Genomic DNA, 20,170 nt, shown 5'->3' with positions numbered 1-20,170 from the left:
GTAGAAATGGTAAATGGCAGGTTAAATCAACAAATGGAAAATTCTATTAAAATATGTTTGTTTGGGTCAATATGAGTTGGACCAGTGTTAAATTTACCACATCTGATTATTAACAACACTTTCAAAGTGGACACATGATCTTCCAAAGTTCGGAAGGATCTCTAAATTTCTCCTGTCTCTTTTTAACTCGCTTTGAATCTCATGGCCTTTAGTTTACACCTAAAGTAAGAGTATAGTTAATAGGTATCAATCTTATTCAAGATGATATCACTTATTGTAACGTTTTGAAAACTTCGCCTTGTTCTTATTTGCTGCAGGAATGCCATTTTTCGTATATTAATTTGGAAAATGACATCATCTTAATAATAATAATAATAATAATAAAAAAAAAAAAAAAAAAATTGTAATGTTATTTTGAAAAAAAAATAGAAAATTAATTAAACCAATTCTAATTTGAGAAACGTTGAAGCTATAGAGCTAGTAGCCTAATAATTATGCCATTTGTTAAAGTTTCAGCGTGTGATCTGAATTCACAAGATCTTGTTATGTGCATAGTTTTTAAAGGATTACTATCTTTGTTCTGCTATATGTGAAACTCTTCTCTTTTAAAGTATATGTTTAAAAGAGGATGAGAGGTTTCTAATATTAGAAACAATTTAAGTTTAAATTTTTTATTTTTCTTTTAATTTTATGATGTTATAGTCATAAAAATGTGATTCTAAAATCTTGATTTTATAGCTCATTATACTCTTAATGTCACGATTTTATAGTCACATAAATATTATATTTTTTTAAGATCACAAATTTAAATAATCTTTCTTTTCTTCTTAAACACAGAACTTAGTAAACATATTCACATAAAATGAAATGGAGTGAGTATCATAAATTCGGGAAATTCATAAATTAAACATTAGAAAATGCTGCTACATATAGATGTACTAGAGCTTACACTGATATGAGTGTTAACAGTGTCCTTAAAATAAAAGAATTTTCCCCTTTATATAGTAGGGGAATTTTAGTTCTAATACAAGTCTAAATAAGGTAAAATAATCTTCACTTTCTGGTAAATGCCAATCCGCAGTTGATATCGAACAGGATCCGCATCACAATATTCGGTTGAAGGCGAATATTACGTCTCCTTACTTATCACGATCAACCGTTCCTCCTTTCCCCGTGGTCTCAAAATTTTACTTAGTATGGGTCCGTTATTCTGTCCTGCCTGATCCTCGATACATCGTTCACTTCTCTCGAGTTCCGATACGAGGGATCCTTCGGCCATACTTTCATCGAGGAATCGGGGAAAACTTTGCCCCCGATCGATTTTACCCGTACACAGAGGCCAAAAAGTACTTATTTTTTATAAGTTGAATTTATATTGAATCTCACGTGAATCGCCCCATCTATTATCATGAGAAGGAGATTGGTTTCAAATCCCGATTCGAACAGGAGGAGTACATCATGCTAATATGCCTTGGGGCCATCCTAGAGTTGAGCCAGAAATATCCCCCGTGAAGTAAAACGTCGTAACTAAATATTCATCTGCTTGTGAATCTTGGGGTACTGCTTTATTCAATGTTTGTTCAGTTACTCTTTTACCTGCAAATGCAATGGACTGATTATCCTATATATAATATCTACTCTAAAGAGGATATTTTAAGAGGATATATAATATCTTAAGAGGATAGAGAGTCTCCCTTTCATAGATTCGGTTGGGATTAATGCTCACAATCGAGCCCTTATTAGAGGCGTGCCTACCGACACATGTCAAAGTCTTCAGCTAAACAAGAATTCTTGGAATTCCTTGGGGATTCTTGATTGGTGTTGATCTAATTATAGCGCAAAGCCGAATCAAAAATGCTTATTTGATAGAGTTGAAGTGTTTGGCTAAGCTTATCAGAAAAGAATAAGTATTTTTTGAGTAGTAGCATAAGATGTTTTATAAAAGCTCAAAAAGTGGTTTTTACCCTAAGAACTTTTGGAACCTTGGTTAAGGGTAAAGATACTAATGATACAAATATTATTCAAAATTGATTAGTCAAACACAAATTATTTTTTAAAATAAATAATTTTTAAAATTTTGGCCAAGCATGCTATTTAGAACGGCCATTAGCAGAATTTTGTTATACTTTCTTGCCGTCAAAATGCACTAAATTGTTCGAATGTTACTGCCTTTTACGCCATATGCGATTTTTGAAAGTTTTAAGTCTTATTGTTTCTTTATTTTTTTTACTTAGGTTATGCTTCAGCATTAATTAAAGGTTTTATGTCATTATGTACGAAATTTCACATAAGAAGAGCCACTCAAACATGTCTAAATTGCAGTGGTGTACGATTGCTAGCTTCAGTAAGATTGTCCCGATTTACTATCTTTATTTCCTTCATCTTTTTAGCTTTCTCCCGGTGAGAACAAAAGCATCGTGAAACTTGAAGAACATGTCATTTTCAATGGCTAGTCAAACCATTAGGTGATTGTTAATTATTGATTGAAGCTTTGTGTATCTGTCATGCATCTAATTTTGTTCCCCGTGGCATTCTACTAGTTTTTAATCCCAACTTTAGTTAAGTTGGGACTAACAATTATAGATGCCCATACATTTAAATAATTGCACTTGATAGATCACAGATTTGGGTAACAATGCTTCACATTTTATGGCTAAGTGTCACGTCCTCATTAGTTAACTAAGTATATGTGCGGCACTTTATAACTCGCTCACGATTTTGCACAATTTGCTCATGTTCTTGCTATGCCAAGTCAGCTTTACTACACTCAAGATCGCTAAGAGAATGGTAGAAAGAACACAAGAGAATTGTTAAAGGAAGCTTTGTATTAGAGAGAACTTGAATTGTTTGCTTGGTGAATTACAAATGAATGGTCCCCTTTATATACTAGTCTCCTAAGGGTTAGTGTGTAAATATTAATTGTTACACAAGTCCTAAATATTTACAAGATAAGGGTTTTATCTAGAATTCTCTACAAGCCTAGAAGATTCCACAGACTTTCCTAGCAAATCCATAGGGATCTAGGGTCTTCCAAAGGAAATATCCATACTTTTCTAGAATATTTTCACAAATACTAGTCTTCCCCCTATATAAGCTTCCACATAACTTTAATATATGCCAAATGACACCTATGTGGCATGATGACATGGGGGGTCATCACACTCTTCCCCACCTATGTAGATCTTAAGATATGATGGCATGTCAAACTTGTATGAGATCTTGCCTACCTTGGCAACGATCTTAAATGGACCTTCATACTTGCGAATCAGATTCTGATGCATCCGTCTGTGGGTGAAAACTAGTGAAAAAGTGCAGTTTCCGTGCCAAGTGTGTTGGATAACTCTCTCCAAAAGTTTTCAGTAAAACGGGGGTCTCGATCACTGATAATATGCCTTGGTAAGCCCCAATACTTCACCACGTTCTCAAAGAATAGCTTGGCAGCTTCCTTGGCAGTGCAACCTGGTGAGGCGGGCATGAAGGTGGAATATTTGGAAAATCTATCCACCACCACCATAATAGTACCATAACCGTCAGACTTCGGTAGGCAAGTGATAAAGTCCATAGTCACGCTATCCCATGGACGCTCTGCAACTGGGAGTGGCTCCAAAACTCCTCCGGGTTTTTGTTGCTCAACCTTGTCCTGTTGAGAGACAAGACAAGTCTGCACATAACACTCTATGTCATCTCGCATACGTGGCCAATAGTAGACTGACTCAACCAAGGCCCTAGTGCGATGTTGGCCTGGATGACCAGCCCATATTGTGTCATGACTCTCCCTTATGATCTGTCGTCTAATGTCTCCAAACTTAGGCATGTAGACCCGCCAACATGTGGTAAGCAGTAGGCCGTCTTTGACCCAAAAACGTCTCGTATTGCCATGGTTGGTAACTCGATAAGTTCTTTGGCTGCTGGATCATGCTGCATTCCTTCTTTTATAGCCTCACGAATGTCCTATCTTGTTGAAGTGATTGCAGCAAGCTCGGCTTTCTAGCTCAAGGCATCGGCTATAACGTTACCTTTGCCCGGCTTATACTCCAGCACAAAATCTAATTCGGTCAAGAAATCCTTCCACCTAGCCTGTTTTGGTGGGAGCTTCTTCTGCGTCTGAAAGTAGCTAGTAGTTACATTGTCGGTCTTGACCACGAACCTCGACCCGAGCAAATAATGTCGCCATGTACAAAGGCAATGCACAATGGCGGTCATCTCCTTCTCTTGCACCGTGTAACGCCGCTCCATCTCATTTAACATGCGGCTCTCAAATGCTATGGGATGCTTATCCTACATCAAGACACCCCCAATGGAAAAATCGGAGGCATCGGTATACACCTCAAATATCTTAGCAAAGTCAGGTAATGCCAAGACTGGCTCCTCTTTCATAGCTGTCTTGAGGTCTTCAAACGCCCTTTGACAATGCTCCGTCCAAACCCATGGCTTGTTCTTCTTTAGCAATTCAGTCAATGGTACGACCTTTGATGAGTATCCACTGATGAACCGACGATAATAGTTAACAAGGCCATGGAAGGATCTCAACTCAGTTACCTTTATAGGTGCCTCCCACTCCTGGATAGCACGTACCTTAGCCTCGTCCATGCGTAGCTCGCCATTGCTAATAACATGACCTAAGACGTGCACCTTTGATTGTGCAAACTCGTATTTCTCCCTCTTGATGTATAGCTCGTTCTCCCGCAAGACTTGGAAAACCTTCCTTAAGTGCTCCATGTGCTCTTCCAGGGTGTTGTTGTAGATGACTATGTCGTCTAGGTAGACTACCACAACCTGATCAAGGTAGGGATGAAAAATCTTATTCATAAGGGTGCAAAATATGGTAGGTGCATTGGTTAAGCCGAAGGGCATCACCAACCACTCAAAGGCTCCATATCTCGTCACACATGCTGTCTTCGGCTTATCCCCTTCTGCAATGCGAACCTGGTAGTAGCCCTTGCAAAGATCCACCTTGGTAAAGTACTTGGCTTGCCCAAGTCTATCGAACAAGTCAGCAATGAGCGGGATCAGGTACTTATTCTTCACTATGACCTTATTAAGTGATCGGTAGTCTATGCAGAAGCGCATCGATCCATCCTTCTTCTTCTGGAACAATACTGGTGCGCCGAAAGGTGCCTTTGATGGTCAAATGTGACTAGCATCTAGTAGCTCTTTCAATTGTTTCTTGAGCTCCTCTAGCTCGGGCGGTGCCATACGATATGGGGAAAATGTAGGTGGCTTGTGGAGGCAGTGCCCTCGTCGTCATGGAGGTCTATCTCAGCAGAGGAGTCAGCCTTCGACTTCAGCACCAGTTACTTCACCACCCGCCCAGTCAGCTCGGGGTGGAGGTCAGTCAGCTAGGGGTCGCCCTAGAGGGGGAGGCAGATCAGGGGGTGGCCAAGCCCGTTTCTATACCCTTCCTGCCAGACCAGATGCTATTTCTTCAGATATTGTGATTATAGGTATTGTCTCATTTTGTCACAGAGATGCCTCCGTATTATTTGACCATGGTTCCACGTATTCATATGTTTCCTCGTATCGAGAGTTGGTTGGAGCAAGCTTCAATTCTAGTCTCCTTGCAGCAGCCTCAGTCACGAAATTATGAGTTGCTCCAGTATCTACCATTGCACGAGCAGGATTGTTGTTGATGGTGAGATCCACGTACTGATTGCCATTCTCGGTACGTTGGATAGATTGCTTCGTGACACCACCGCATAATCCAATCATACCCAATTATGTGGTTCCCGAACTCTCTCCTTGCGGCTGCTCCTTCCATTCACGGACCATGGCGTTGGGGCTCTTTTGGTCGGGACAATTCCTGAAGCTGTACGACCCTCCACATATGTAACATCCTTTCTTCTTGGCCAGTGCCTTCTTCTCGGCGTAGCCCTGCCGGCTACTCGACCTTTTGGAATCTTGAGTCTTGTATTATTGTTGTTGTATCTCCTTGACTTTGCCACGGTCTCCCCCGCCTTTGACATTGTTAACCTTTGATTCTTTGCCTTTGCCGTTCTCATGTTTGTCATGCCTGAAATCCATCAATGATTTAGCCTCCACTATGGCTTGGTCTATATCTGCGACTTGTCGGTGTTGCAATTCCTGCTTAGCCCAATTTTGTAACCCGCCCATGAAGTGGAATAGCAAGTTATCATTGGTCAGGCTGGGGATTTGAAGCATAAGGGTAGTGAACTCCTTAACATAGACACGTATGCTCCCCGTTTGCTTCAACTACCTAAGCTTGCGGCTTGCCTCGTACAAGACATTGTTTGGAGAGAACTGTCACTTAAACTCGACTTTGAACTGAACCCACATGCTAATAGTACATAAACCTTTATCCATGTCAGCCATCTTCCTTCTCCACCATAGCATGGCAGTTTCTGAGAGGTACAACACTGCAGTGTTGATCATGGCCTCGTCGTCCTTCACTTTGCCATGCTTGAAGTAGTTCTCCAAGTGCCAAAGGAAGTTTTCCACTTCTTGTGCATCACGAACACCTTTGAACATTAGGGGTTTGGGAGCCTCGATCTTGGCCTCTCTCGTGACCACAACATTGTTGGCTGCCTCGGTCATGCCAGCATTGACATGCTCCTCGAGTGACTCTATCGTTTCCTTCATAGCATTGATAGTACTCAAAGCCTCCATGAGTCTGCACTCTAAGGCAGTGATTGTTTGCCTTAGTTCCATCTCGGTATGTGTACATCCCTCCAAGTCATTTCGGATACTCTCAATCTCTTCAAGAGTGTGCCCCTCAAGAACTCTAAGGGTGCCTTCCACCTTCCCCAAACGTTTGCCAAAGATCTCCACGACATCCATCCCCGCGTTCATCTTCATCACCCACTCTTTACCGAGCAAGACGTCCTCGGGAAGGACCTCCACTTCATCCTCGCTCGCCTCAATGGCAGATGGTTCTTGGGATGTAAGTCTTTCATTTGATACAACCTCAGGTTGCACCTCCTGGCTCTTGTTGGTGGCATTTCTCTTTTTTTTACGGCCACTCTTGCCAGCAGAATCCTGGATGACGTTGGCTTGGATATTGGCAACGTTAATTTCTCCGTCGTTCGCCATTCCCTTTGTTGCAACCTTTGCTCTGATACCACATTGCCACGTCCTTAGTAGTTAACTAAGTACACGTGCGACACTTGACAACTCGCTCACGATCTTGCACAACTTTCTCACGTTCTTGCTATACCAAGTCAGCCTTATTACACTCAAGATCGCTAAGAGAATGGTAAAAAGAACACAAGAGAATTGGTAAAGGAAGCTTTGTATTAGAGAGAACTTGAATTGTTTACTTGGTGAATTACAAATGAATGGTCCCCTTTATATACTAGTCTCCTAGGGGTTAGTGTGTAAATATTAATTGTTACACAAATCCTTAATATTTATAAGATAAGGGCTTTCTCTAGAATTCTCTACAAGCCTAGAAGATTCCAAGGACTTTCCTAGCAAATCCATAGGGATCTAGGGTCTTCCAAAGGAAATGTCCATACTTTTGCAGAATCTTCTTACAAATGCTAGTCTTCCCCCTATGTAAGCTTCCACATGGCTTTAATATATGCCAAATGGCACCTATGTGGCATGATGATATGGCGAGTCATCACATAAGCATGTAAAAATTGCACGGGCGCCCTATTTGGTCGTCTCATTTAATATGTACCTACTTTTTAAATTTTTTTTAACTTGTACCACTTTTTAAACAATTTCAGGCTTTTTTCTCCTCTTACTTCTTCTTCTTCTTCTTCTTCTTCTTCTTCTTCTACAGGTAACAATTATTTTATATGGTATTTGTGAATATATTTTAAGGTAGTTTATGATGTTTTATAGTGGTGAAGTATTGTGGCGCTTTATTTTTTACTATTGCTTAGTTTTTTTATTTTTAATTACAAAATGAGTTCGTTATATTTATTGTTATTTTGACAAATTGATGATTAGAATTTGTTCTTGATGATATTTGGAGGTTATGTTTCAAATTTGAGCTCATTTGGAGTAGATTTAGGTATTAAATCGTATATTTAATTATTAAAATTCAAAGAATAAATTTCTATTTCTAGAAAATTTACACTTCATGATTATTTGGCCTTAAGTGTATGAAAACGCTGGTTGCACTTTAGACCTTTTGGGCTTAAATGCATATGAATCATAATTTTTCACTTCAGACTTATTGGCCTTAAGTGTAGGAAAACGTTTATTGCACTTCAGACTGAAGTTCAATTTTTCACTTCAGACATATTGGCCTTAAGTGCATAAAACCATTTGTTGCACTTCAAACCTATTTGGCCTTAAGTGCATCTGCAGTTTTACTTCAGACTTATTGGCCTTAAATGCATGAAACCATTGATTGTACTTCAGACTTATTTGGCCTTAAGTACATCTAAAGTGTAATTTTTTCACTTCAGACTAATTATTTTTTTTAACTTCAAGCACGATAAGTCTGAAGTTGATCGTAAAGTGGGTAGGCTTGCAAATTCTTTTGCAAAGTGGGTATAGGTTCAATTGTGTCTCCAAAACCGGGTATAGATACAAAAGCCCCGCTAAGCATATGGATGTACATGACAGGTTGGTTCGGTTTTTATCAAAACCAAACTAAACCAACTATATCAGATTGGATTGATTCAGTTTTGTGGGATTTTTCGGATTTTTTGTTACATGAATATTATTTCTATCTTATTTTGCTAAAGTTATAGATAAAGTGTTGATAATTGAATATATATTTAGAAAAAATAAAAAAACTGACTAATATATGATCTATTAAAATATTCTTAGGAGAATTGTTTTAGTAACACATGATAGTTATTTTCTTAGTCGTCTAACAATAATTTTTTATTAATGTACGCTTTCAAGGTTAACCGAATTTAATAACTAAATATAAAAATCAACGTGATACATAAATAATGATATATTATATTTAATTTTAAATTACCAAAATATCATTTCAAATTCGAAAATTATATAAGAATTTAATAGATCTTGATATACGAATATGAAAGAATAAAGAGATTGACACATTTCAATAGTACATTATAAGAAAGTGATGATACAACTCATTATTTAAAGTAAATACAAATAGATGCTTCATAGTTATTAAATATTACATCCCATGAGAGGATCCCAAATATTTCCAAATATTATTTCAAAGAAAGTAATATACAAACTCTTAAAAATATCTATAAAACTTTTATATTTAGATGTGAGTTTGTTCCCTTTTTTTACTAAATACCAAATCAAATCAAACCAAACCTAATCAGGTTTTTTAATCAGTCTGGTTTGACTTTTCGGTTTAGTGCATTTTTTCAATTCGGTTTGAACACCCCTAGCTAAGCATATACTAATAGCTTTTCAAGCTCTTATGAAGTTATTCTATGATTTGTCATCCTGATAAAGTAATTAACTCATATATATATATATATATATATATAAAATCTAGTATGAACTGGATTGACAAGAGTGAGTTGCTCTAGTGGTGAGCACCCTTCACTTCTAACCAAGAGGTTGTGAGTTTGAGTCACCCCAAACGCAAGGTGGGAAATTCTTGGAGGGAGAGAGCCGAAGGTCTATGGGAAACAGTCTCTCTACCCTAGGGTAGGGATAAGGTCTGCGTACTGAACTGCAGCTCAGAGAATAGATTCTAATACGAAAGAAGCACGCGCTATCTATGAAGAATAATTGACGACGACAACAATAAAATAAATTTTAAACTGCAAGGTTATGTTCTAAAAAATCTCTAAGTATTTTATTTAAAACAAGTCTTATCTTAGTTGTGAAACATTGATTTTTTCAAAGTGTCAGTTGTGAAACGTTGATTTTTTCTTTTTAACTTCAAAAGCTAGTTTATGAGGTGAGGATTGCTCAAGCCATATGATAAGACAAAGTCCCTCATCCCCATCCGATGTGGGAGACTCAACACCCCACGCCCATACCTGCCAATTAGAGTGTGAATAAAATAACATGGGGTCCAACATTGGTGAAACAAAAAATTGAGATGGGTTCGACTTTGATACCATAGTAAAGAAATGAACCTTGGGTCTAACTCAATGCTAGAAGCTAGTTTATGAGATGAGGATTGCCCAAACCATATAAAAAAACAAAGGTATCCATCCCCATCTGATGTGGGAGACTCAACACGTTCAGTATCCGCTTTGAGACTCCAACTAATTTGGCTCGCACTGTTAAGGCTATTAAAAAGAAAATGCTCCCTATCAAAAAATTTTCTATTCCCAAAACTTAAACTTGATACTTCTGATTAAGAGTGAATGGATCATATACATCCCACAATAATCCTTAGTCATTTAATATTTAACCGAGTCTTAGTTGTGAAATGGTGATGCTATTGAGGTAGTAGCCTTGTGGCATTTGTTATAAAGTTTCATCTTGGAATTAGTAAGCAGCATTAGGTGGTTATCATGCATAGTTTGGGCGAGTTCGCTCGAATCATCCGGATGAGAGGTTTCTAATATTAGAAATAATTTAAGTTTAAATTTTTCATTTTACTTTTAATTTTACGATGTTATAGTCATAAAAATGTGATTCTAAAATCTTAATTTTATAGCTCATTATACCCTTAATGTCACGATTTTATAGTCACATAAATATCATGTTTTTTTTAAGATCACAAATTTAAATAATTTTTCTTTTCTTCTTAAACACAGAACTTAGTAAACATATTCACATAAAATGAAATGGAGTGAGTATCATAAATTCGGGAAATTCATAAATTAAACATTAGAAAATGCTGCTACATATAGATGTACTAGAGCTTATAGAATTACTAGGAATTTAGCTAAACTGTTTATTATATATGTTATACTCATCTGCAATACATTGTTTACTGTTTAGAAGCAAAAAAGGGAAGAAGAAAAAAAAAAGTTCCCTCCTTCCCTTCTGCTTAAACCAAGTAAAACCAGAATCTAATGATTTGCAGAAGTTGTGGCTTCTCAAGGTTCATTTGTATATAGTGGGGGTAGAGTGAGGGGACGGAATTTCAATTTCTTCAATTTATAGGTGAGTATATTGTTTTCTCACATAAAAACTAAACTACTTTGATCAGAAGGTGTATCGGTACCGGAATCTGGGGACAAAAATTAATATACTACAGTACTAACAATCAGTGTGCCTTATATATGTGGCGTTTATTTATTTACTAGAAACTAGAAATAGACCTATACTGTGTGTTGTGTTGACTCCGATCCCTTAATTATTGACATAGACCATCCTCTTCACCCTTGGCACTTGGCATCTTGAACGATGTGGCTGAAACCTGACCAGAGACAGAATTGTCTTAAAATTTAATGGACTAACAGCAGTTGTGGAACTAAGAATTTTAAGTCGTGGATGTTCAATTGTTTTTGTACTAGACTTTATTTTTTAAGATTGTGCGCTCAATCAATAAAAATAGTATTAGGGTAAAATATAATGGGTGCTTGAGTATCCATAAGCTTCAATATAGGTCCATCACTGACTAACTATAGATTCGTTTTAATAACGTTCTTGCAAAAGTATTTCAAAAATGTGTTTGTTTAAAAAACTTTTCAAGAATAATTTGCAATTATTTTTTTCAAGAACTGTTTCTTTTATGAAGTGGTTGAAGGTGTTTTTCAAGGAAAATTTCACTTACAGCACCCATAAATCTTGGGAGAAAATATTCATTGGCTGATTCAGGATTTAAGTTATATGAGTTCAACATTTAAGGTTCTTAGCCTTAAACTCGTTATATTATTATAGTTATGGGTTCATATTTACTGTTTATTATAATTTTAATGAAATTTTACACATAAAATTATATTGCGCTTCAAACGTAATGGATTCAAATAAACCAATACCTTAAAGCTCCATCCGTCCTGAAAATACCTACCCAAATACGTTTCTCTTAGCATTAGTATTTTTAAAGAATTTTCGAGAAAAGATTTCCAAAAGTAATACTCCCTAAAGTAGTACTAGACATAAATGGTGCCACATTGTCCTCCTAATTTATTTTTGTCCTCATTACTCCAACCAAATGCGTTAGAGCCACAAATAATTCTTTTGAAATATTTGGTTACTTAGCTTGAATTATTTTTGAAAGCCAAATTAAATATTACGTCAAAAGCAAACCTTTCACTAGGGGAGCTCCATTTGCAGCACGTGTTAGAAATAATCCATCAAAGCTAACGTGAAAAGACGAAAGTCCACCAATAATACACAAAACAGATCTCCTTTCTTTAATTGAAAGTGGGGGGTCCAATACTTGTCGAAATTACTAGTTAAATTGACAGCATGATGTTAAATGGTTTCCACTTAAGGCTAGCAAGTGGTCCGGTTCAGGTCCGGGACCGGCCCGGGATCGCGGGCCAGACGGGCCAAACGACTAAACGGGTCAGGATCATTTGGTCCGGTTTTAGCGGGCCTGGTCCGGTCTTGTGGGTCGGTCCTATGATTTGGGCCCGTCAGGGCCGGGATTGTTTGGCCCATCAAGGTCCGGGACCGGCCCGGTCCCTTAGCGGGCCAAACGGTCCCAACGGCTATTTTTTTTATTTTTTTTATTTTTTTAAAAAAAAATAGCCGTTGGGCTGTCAAAAATAGCCATTTAACCCCCCAACTTTGTTTTAATCCCAAACTTTTTATAATTACACTTTTTTCCTATTTTCAACTATAAATACCCCATTATTATTTCATTTTTTCTTACAAAATCATCAATCTATCATAATCTCTCTCTAATTTACTTCTATTATTGCTTACTTTATTGTTACAATTTGTGAAACAATTGTGAAGTTGGTGAATTGACGTCTTCAACGATAATCAATTTCCAACAAGTTGTTCGTCAATTCGGTAAACTCGTTCCAACTCTTAAGTTTTAATATTATAATTTTGTTTGTTTTATTTACTTTGCTTGATTAATTAAGATGGCTTATTCCTTAAAAATATGTTTAGTAAAAATAAGAAAAAATCGAAGAGTGGTGAATCTAGTGGCCAATCTGTTCCTCCTCTACTTCCCCGGGCTCCCCGACCCAAACCTGTTACTCGTCCTACACCTCCTATTCTTGATAGCGATAATAGTTTATTACAATTTACCGAGAGTCAATTTTGCCATAATATTGCACCCGGTGAACAATTAAACCATGAATATATGAATGCTCTTTATGGTAATCCAACTATTGATGAAAATGATGATGAAGAAATAGGTTTTGATGAAACACAACCGGATGACGATACACCCACTAGTCCTGCTCCTGAAGTTAACCCAACTAATAATAATCCAGATGATCCCCCGTCTGACCCTCCTATTAGTGCCCTTATTTTTTCTAGACAACCTTCTAAACGGGCAGAAACATCTCTTGTTTGACAATGTTTTACTCAACTAAGAGAAAAAATAGGGCTAAGTGTAAAACTTATGGCAAAGAGTTAGTTTTTCAATATGTTGGAAGTCGAGGGGGGTCGGGGGAGGGACGAGAAGTTTGACTAGACACATATTGCTACACCCTCAAGATAAAGCTAGATATTTCGTATGAAAGCTTTGGCTGAGGGGACAAGTGCACCTAGTCAGGCTGACCTTAGTACCAGGTCAAATCAATTTCAACCGAAAATTAACACTGTTACCGGTGGTATTTTATATTATGATCCAAAAAAAGATCGGGAAGAATTGGCAAAAATAGTTACTGTTATGTGCTTACCCTATAGTTTTCCTTCTAACCCCCACTTTGTGCATTATATTAGAAAAGTTTATAATCCTACTTATAAAGGTTTTCCTCGCACAACCGTAAAGAGTGATATTTATAAATATAAACATGAATATGAACAATATTTGCGCTATTTATTTACTCATATAAATTGTCATCTTGCTATTACAACTGATATTGGTAGAAGTGGTAATGACTGTGATTACCTTACTGTTACCAGTCATTGGATTGATGAGCATTGGATAATGCAAAAGCGCATTATTACTTATAGAATAATTAATTCACGTCACACAGGGCAGTTTATTTCTAGCACGATTGCGGATATTTGTAGATATTTTTGCATTAGTGATAAAATAATATCAGTTTCAATGAATAATGCTACTAGTAACACAAATGCTGTAGCCTTGCTTACCACTACACTAGGTCCTGTATTTAGTAATATTTTTCATGTTAGATGTATTTGTCATATTTACCATTTAATTGTGGGTGATGGTATGAGAATTTTAAATGTTGAAATTGAAAAGGTTAAAATGGCTCTTAATTGGCTTTTTTATTCAAACCGTAGAAGTAGACTTAGAGAATATTTTAAAAGATGCGATGAATTTGGCCTAAGAGAAAGAAAGGTTCCTAAACCTTGTCCAACTAGATGGAATTACATGTATGAAAGTTTAGTTGTTGCATATGAATATAGAAACCCCATAAACTCAACGTTTAATGCTCATGTAAGTGATGATGATGAGCACCTTACAAATGCGGATTGGGCTAATGTTAAAATACTTGTAGATTTTTTAGAAAAATTTTATATTGCTATAAATAAATTTTCTGGGCAATATTATCCTACTATTTCTAACTGTTTAGTTTATATTGCAGAACTTGCAAATTTGTTTGATCATTTTTTAGAGGGTGGGGAAATTTATCAACTTGCTATTGATTCTATGAGAAAAAAGTTTAAAAAAATATTTTTTCCCTATTCCCCCTATTTATGGTATTGCTGCATTGTTAAATCCTACTATGAAATTAGGAGGTCCTCAATTTTGGTATGAAACTGTTTATAATGGTTTAGCACTTGAAGATGAGGAGTTGTCTAAACTTCCGAACGCAAGAGCCTCAATTAAAATAAATGTTCAAACTATTTATAATGCTTATCAAGTTGCATTAGATCATGCTAGACCAAATGTTCCAACTCCTTCTTCTTCTAATTCTCAATCATCTAAAAGAACTGCGGGAGTAAGAGCACTTAGTGCTTGGGCAGGGTTCAGGGGTTCTCAAAGTTCTAGTACTAGTGATTTTTCACAACTAAATGAGCTTGAAGTTTATTTGTCACAGGGAATTGAGGAAGTGAATCCCGACGGCTCCTTTAATATTTTGGAATGGTGGAAGGACAAAGAAAAATACTTTCTGATTCTTTTAAGGATGGCCCGAGATATTTTAACTATTCAAGTTTCAACAGTGGCATCAGAGAGCACTTTCAGTCAAGCAAGACTTCAACTCGGTGATTATAGAGCGTCTATGAGGGAGAGCTTGGAAAAATCAGTACTTTTTAGAGATTGGATCCGTTCGGAAAGAAGAAATTTTGGACTTGCTGAATCACAACCAGAGGTAGACGAAGCTTACAAAGAAATGCTAGCTGAACTTGCGAAGGATGATACTTTGCCTGGAAGCGGTGATGACCAAGCTTCATTTCCGCCACCACCAAGACTAAGAAAGATATTGCCATGATTTTTAATGCTATAATAAAAATATAACGCATTGATTTGAATATCTCTTTACAATATTTTTGTCTTTTTATATATCTTAAGCTATACATATAGTATAATATAGTATAGTAAGCTATATTCGATATACATATATATATATATATATATATATATATATATATATATATATATATATATATATATATATATATATAAGCTTATATTTATACTATACTATAGTCTATATTATATATACATCTCATAAGATATATAAGCTATATTCGATATACACATATATATATATAAGCTTATATATATACTATACTATACTATATATACATCTTAAGATATACTATATATACATAGTATACTAGATATACTAGATATATATATAGTATAGTATAGTAGATATACATGTATATATAGTATATCTTAAGATGTATACTATCGAATATGGCTTATATACTATGTATATATAGTATAGTATAGTATAGTATAGTATATATATACTATATATACAACTTAAGATATATAAGCTATATTCGATATACATATACATATATATATATATACTATACTATATATATATATATATATATATATATATATATATAAAGCTTATATTTATACTATACTATAGTCTATACTATATATACATCTCATAAGATATATAAGCTATATTCGATATACATATATATATAAGCTTATATATATACTCTACTATACTATATATACATCTTAAGATATACTATATATACATGTATATATACATCTTAAGATATACTATATATACATGTATATCTACTATATATATATCTAGTATATCTAGTATACTATGTATATATAGTATATCTTAAGATGTATATATAGTATATAAATCGAATATAGCTTATATATAGTAAGATGTATATATATTATAGTATAGTATAGTATATATATAAGCTTATATATATATATATATATATATATATATATATATATATATATATAGTAAGATGTATATATATATATCTTAAGATGTATATATATTATAATATATTATATATATACTATAATATATATACATAGTTTATAAGTCATATTCAATAGTATACATCTTAAGATATACTATATACATCTTACTATATATATATATATATATAGCTTATATATCTTAAGATGTATATATATTTTAAGATCTACTATACTATACTATATATATATATCTAGTATATCTAGTATACTATGTATATATAGTATATCTTAAGATGTATATATAGTATATTTTAAGATGTATACTATGTATATATAATATAGTATATATATATATTTTAAGATATATATATAGTATATGAATCGAATATAGCTTATATATCTTTATTACTATTTTTTTTCTCTAACTTCTATAAAAAAAATTAAAAATAGAAAGTTTATGTTGGGCCCATTTGGGCCCGTTTAGGCCCACTTAGGCCCGGGACCGGCCCACTTAACCCGGGATTGTTAGTTCGTGGTCCCGGTCCCGAGCCGGTTCCAGCAATAAGCCCACGAAACTCGGGACCGTTTAGGACCGGCCCACTTAGGACCGAGCCTGCGAAGCCCACTTAGGACCGGGCCCGGCCCACTTGCCACCCTTATTTTCACTAAAGGAGAATGGGTTATGTGAACCAATTATGTTAGTACAAACTCTTCTAAATATTAGCCAAAAAAAAATCTTTTGTAATAATATTTTATTCTAACAATTAAGTTTCTTTGAAATTAAATTATCCTGTTATGTTATAATATATATTCTTTATAGCAAGACTTTGTTATATCAGCCAAAAAATATTCAAAATAAACGAGTCTATTATAGAGAGGTTTGGTTGTATTATTAAAGGTTGTGATAGAATGAATAAAAATTTTCTATCCTTAATTAGATATTTCGAGTTCGAGTTTTGGGAGTTTTTTATTTTTTATTTTTATGTGGAGCATTTTTCCCTTAAAGGGGCTTTACGAGCCGCAAATCCAAATTAGTCGGTACCAAAATGAGTATGAACATTTGTAGACATATAACTTTTATTAAAATTAAATTCATAAAATAATTTGGACTATATTTTAAATTCAAGATATATTGGTCCAAATAGATATTATGGGCTAATATAATTGAATTAATTATATAAGTCCAATATATATGAATTAAATAAATAAGTCTTAATCCATTGGGCTAAATTGATTAACCCACTTCATTAAGCCCAAAATGTCATTTTCCTAGAGGCACAGTTTGGTGCCGCGTGTCAAATGACGTGGCACGCCAAGTCAAACGAAAGAGTCAATAGGATCGTGCCACGTGTCAAAATAACAAGGCATGCCAAGCCAAATTAAATGGCCAATGAAATTGTGCCACGTGTGCAAGTGACATCAAATGTGGCCTTGTCACACTTTAATTTGATTGGTCAAAAAGAGTTTGTTCTTATCATAACTCTTCCCTCTCACAACTATAAATAGGGTCTTCATACCCAGAAAAGACACCAAAAGTTATAACAAGAAGCAAGGAAGAGCTCGTGGATCAAACGCTGCAAATTCCTCCATAAATTTTAAGCCTCAAGCAATCAAGTTCAAGTTCAACAAATCAAGTTCAAGCTCAAGAACGAAGAACAAATCAAGATTCAACGAGTACGAGTTCAAATCAAAGTTCGTGCTAGTTGAATGCAAGATCATCGTTCGTGACAAAAAATATTGGTTCATGATCAATCTCAAAGGCCCTTGAATTTATTTACTATTGAAAACAAGAATCAAAGGATTCATAGAGATTGTACACTCAAATTATTTGAAATCAAATACTACGATTGTTGTAATATTTTCGGTCTTGATTTTATTTTTTCGATGTAAATTTATTGTCTATAAATTCTGGCACACCCAGTGGGACAATCTTTACCTCTCATCTCAACTTTTTAATCACCAAAGTTTAATAACATCAAAATGGTTTCAAAGAAAATCAACCCCGGATCAACTTCCAACAAGGCTGCTAACTCCAGGTTTTATGCTGATGTGGAAAGCATCCTCGATGTTACTTTTGGAAGCTTCGGACCAGTTACGAGGAGCAAAGCAAGATCTTTAGGACAACAAGCACTCCGAGTGTCATCCTCATCAACCCCTATTTTCGGATCTTCATCCTCAAAAAGGAGCAAGATGTTCCACAAACGCACTCGAAGGAGGAAGCGATGTTGCTGAAAAGATCAAGAAAACTCTTGCTCTGCTTGACCTCTCCGGATCTAAGTACTCTGCTGTGAAGGAAGATAATAATGCTTCAAGTGATGGATCCTCCCCACTTACACCGCATAGTGTGAGCCATTTGAGAATCAATATGTGTGACAATCTATTCTACTCCCCATCATCTACAACAATCATGCAAGCCATGGTGAAAAACACTCCATCTGTGGAAGAGCAGTTGGCAAATTTGACGGAAGCAATCGCTGGCTTGACCAAGTGCTTGCAAAATCAAGATGCTAGAATTAACAAGTTAACAGACATGGTGGGAATCTTGATGGAAGAAGAATCCACCCATGCACCTGGCAAGCTCCCAGAGAGTAATTCTCCCCCGAGACAAGTTGCATCTGCTAAGGCTATCCCTGTCTCATCTAAAGGGATGTTTCCAATCGATCAACTAAAGGAGTTCATTGAAGGAACTATTAAAAGCAAGTACGAAGTTGTTACCAAGTCCTCTCTCACATACGCAAAGCCATATACTGTAAGGATCGATATGTTGAAGATGACTGATGGCTATCAACCTCCAAAGTTTTAACAGTTTGATGGAAAAGGCAACCCAAAGCAACATGCAACACACTTCGTTGAGACACACAACAATGCTGGGAGTTATGGAGATTACCTCATCAAGCAGTTTGTTCGCTCGCTAAAAGGAAATGCTTTTGATTGGTATACAGACCTTGAGGCGGGATCTATTGATAACTGGGATCAACTAGAGCAAGAGTTCCTCAATCTCTTTTATAGCACAAGGCGCACTGTGAGCATGGTAGAACTTACAAATACTCGTCAACGGAAGGGTGAACCAGTTATCGACTTTATCAATCGTTGGAGGAATGCAAGCCTCAACTGCAAAGACAGGCTTAGTGAAGCTTCTGGTATTGAGATGTGTATCCAAGGCATGCATTGGGGACTCCGCTACATCCTGCAAGGTATCAATCCTAGCACATTTGAAGAACTTGCGACTCGTGCCCATGACATGGAGTTAAGCATGGCCTTTGTTGGAAATGAAAGGTTGCCTATCTATGAGACTCGCAAAGGGAACAACAAGCAAGAAGTCAGGAAGTGGGGCAAGTTCGTACCCAAGTATGAAAGCAAAAAAGCTATGAATGTCAACACATCACCTGTGAAGTTCACGACGAAGGTGAGCAAGAAGCAGAGTATGAAATCCACTTCTTTTCAAGATAAGCCAAGTGAAAAGTTGACTCTAAAGAAATGCAAGAGAAAGAGTACCCATTTCTGGATTCTAATATGCCAGCCATTTTCGAAGAACTCCCCGAGTTAAATCTCATTGAGCTTCCAGAAATGAAGCGGCCAAAATGAAGCTGGGAAAACTGATGACCCAAATTACTATAAATATCATCGACTTGAAGAAGTGCTTTGTCTTCAAGGACAAAGTTATGGACTTGGCTCGTGAAAAGAAGATCGTGCTTGAAGATGAGAAAGCAAGCGCAAACCAAGTCTCTATCACATTTGGCTCATTCAGTCCAAATAAATTATGTAGTTTTAAAGAAAGTAAAGATGAAAAATTATTGGAAAACAACAAAGTTGAACACAATCAACTTGATGATGATGAAGGTTGGACGTTGGTGACTCGTCATAAGCGCCACAAAAGGAGCCCATGAA

General features: G+C 35.9%; 1 protein-coding gene across 1 annotated transcript; it reads left to right on the top strand.

Moving 5' to 3' along the window:
• The first annotated feature begins 7,207 nt into the window (after nt 1–7,207).
• LOC138905776 (uncharacterized) lies at nt 7,208–19,829 on the top strand. Its single transcript, XM_070194296.1, has 4 exons — nt 7,208–7,233; nt 7,689–7,744; nt 18,466–19,031; nt 19,089–19,829. Exons 1-4 carry the CDS (start codon nt 7,208–7,210, stop codon nt 19,827–19,829), a joined length of 1,389 nt encoding a protein of 462 aa, XP_070050397.1.
• Nucleotides 19,830–20,170: the final 341 nt, after the last annotated feature.

Source organism: Nicotiana tomentosiformis, chromosome 2, assembly GCF_000390325.3.
Source record: "Nicotiana tomentosiformis chromosome 2, ASM39032v3, whole genome shotgun sequence".
In the NCBI taxonomy this organism is placed as follows: domain Eukaryota; kingdom Viridiplantae; phylum Streptophyta; class Magnoliopsida; order Solanales; family Solanaceae; genus Nicotiana; species Nicotiana tomentosiformis.
The sequence above is the reverse complement of the archived record's forward strand: the minus strand, read 5'-3'. Positions and strand labels throughout refer to the sequence as shown.

Coding starts and splice junctions, on each gene's coding strand:
- LOC138905776 (XM_070194296.1), top strand. CDS start 7,208: ATGGTAAAAAGAACACAAGAGAATTG. Junction 7,745..18,465: donor TTCTTCTTCTTCTTCTACAG/GTAACAATTATT, acceptor ATCCTCAAAAAG/GAGCAAGATGTTCCACAAAC. Junction 19,032..19,088: donor CATACGCAAAGCCATATACT/GTAAGGATCGAT, acceptor AAGTTTTAACAG/TTTGATGGAAAAGGCAACCC.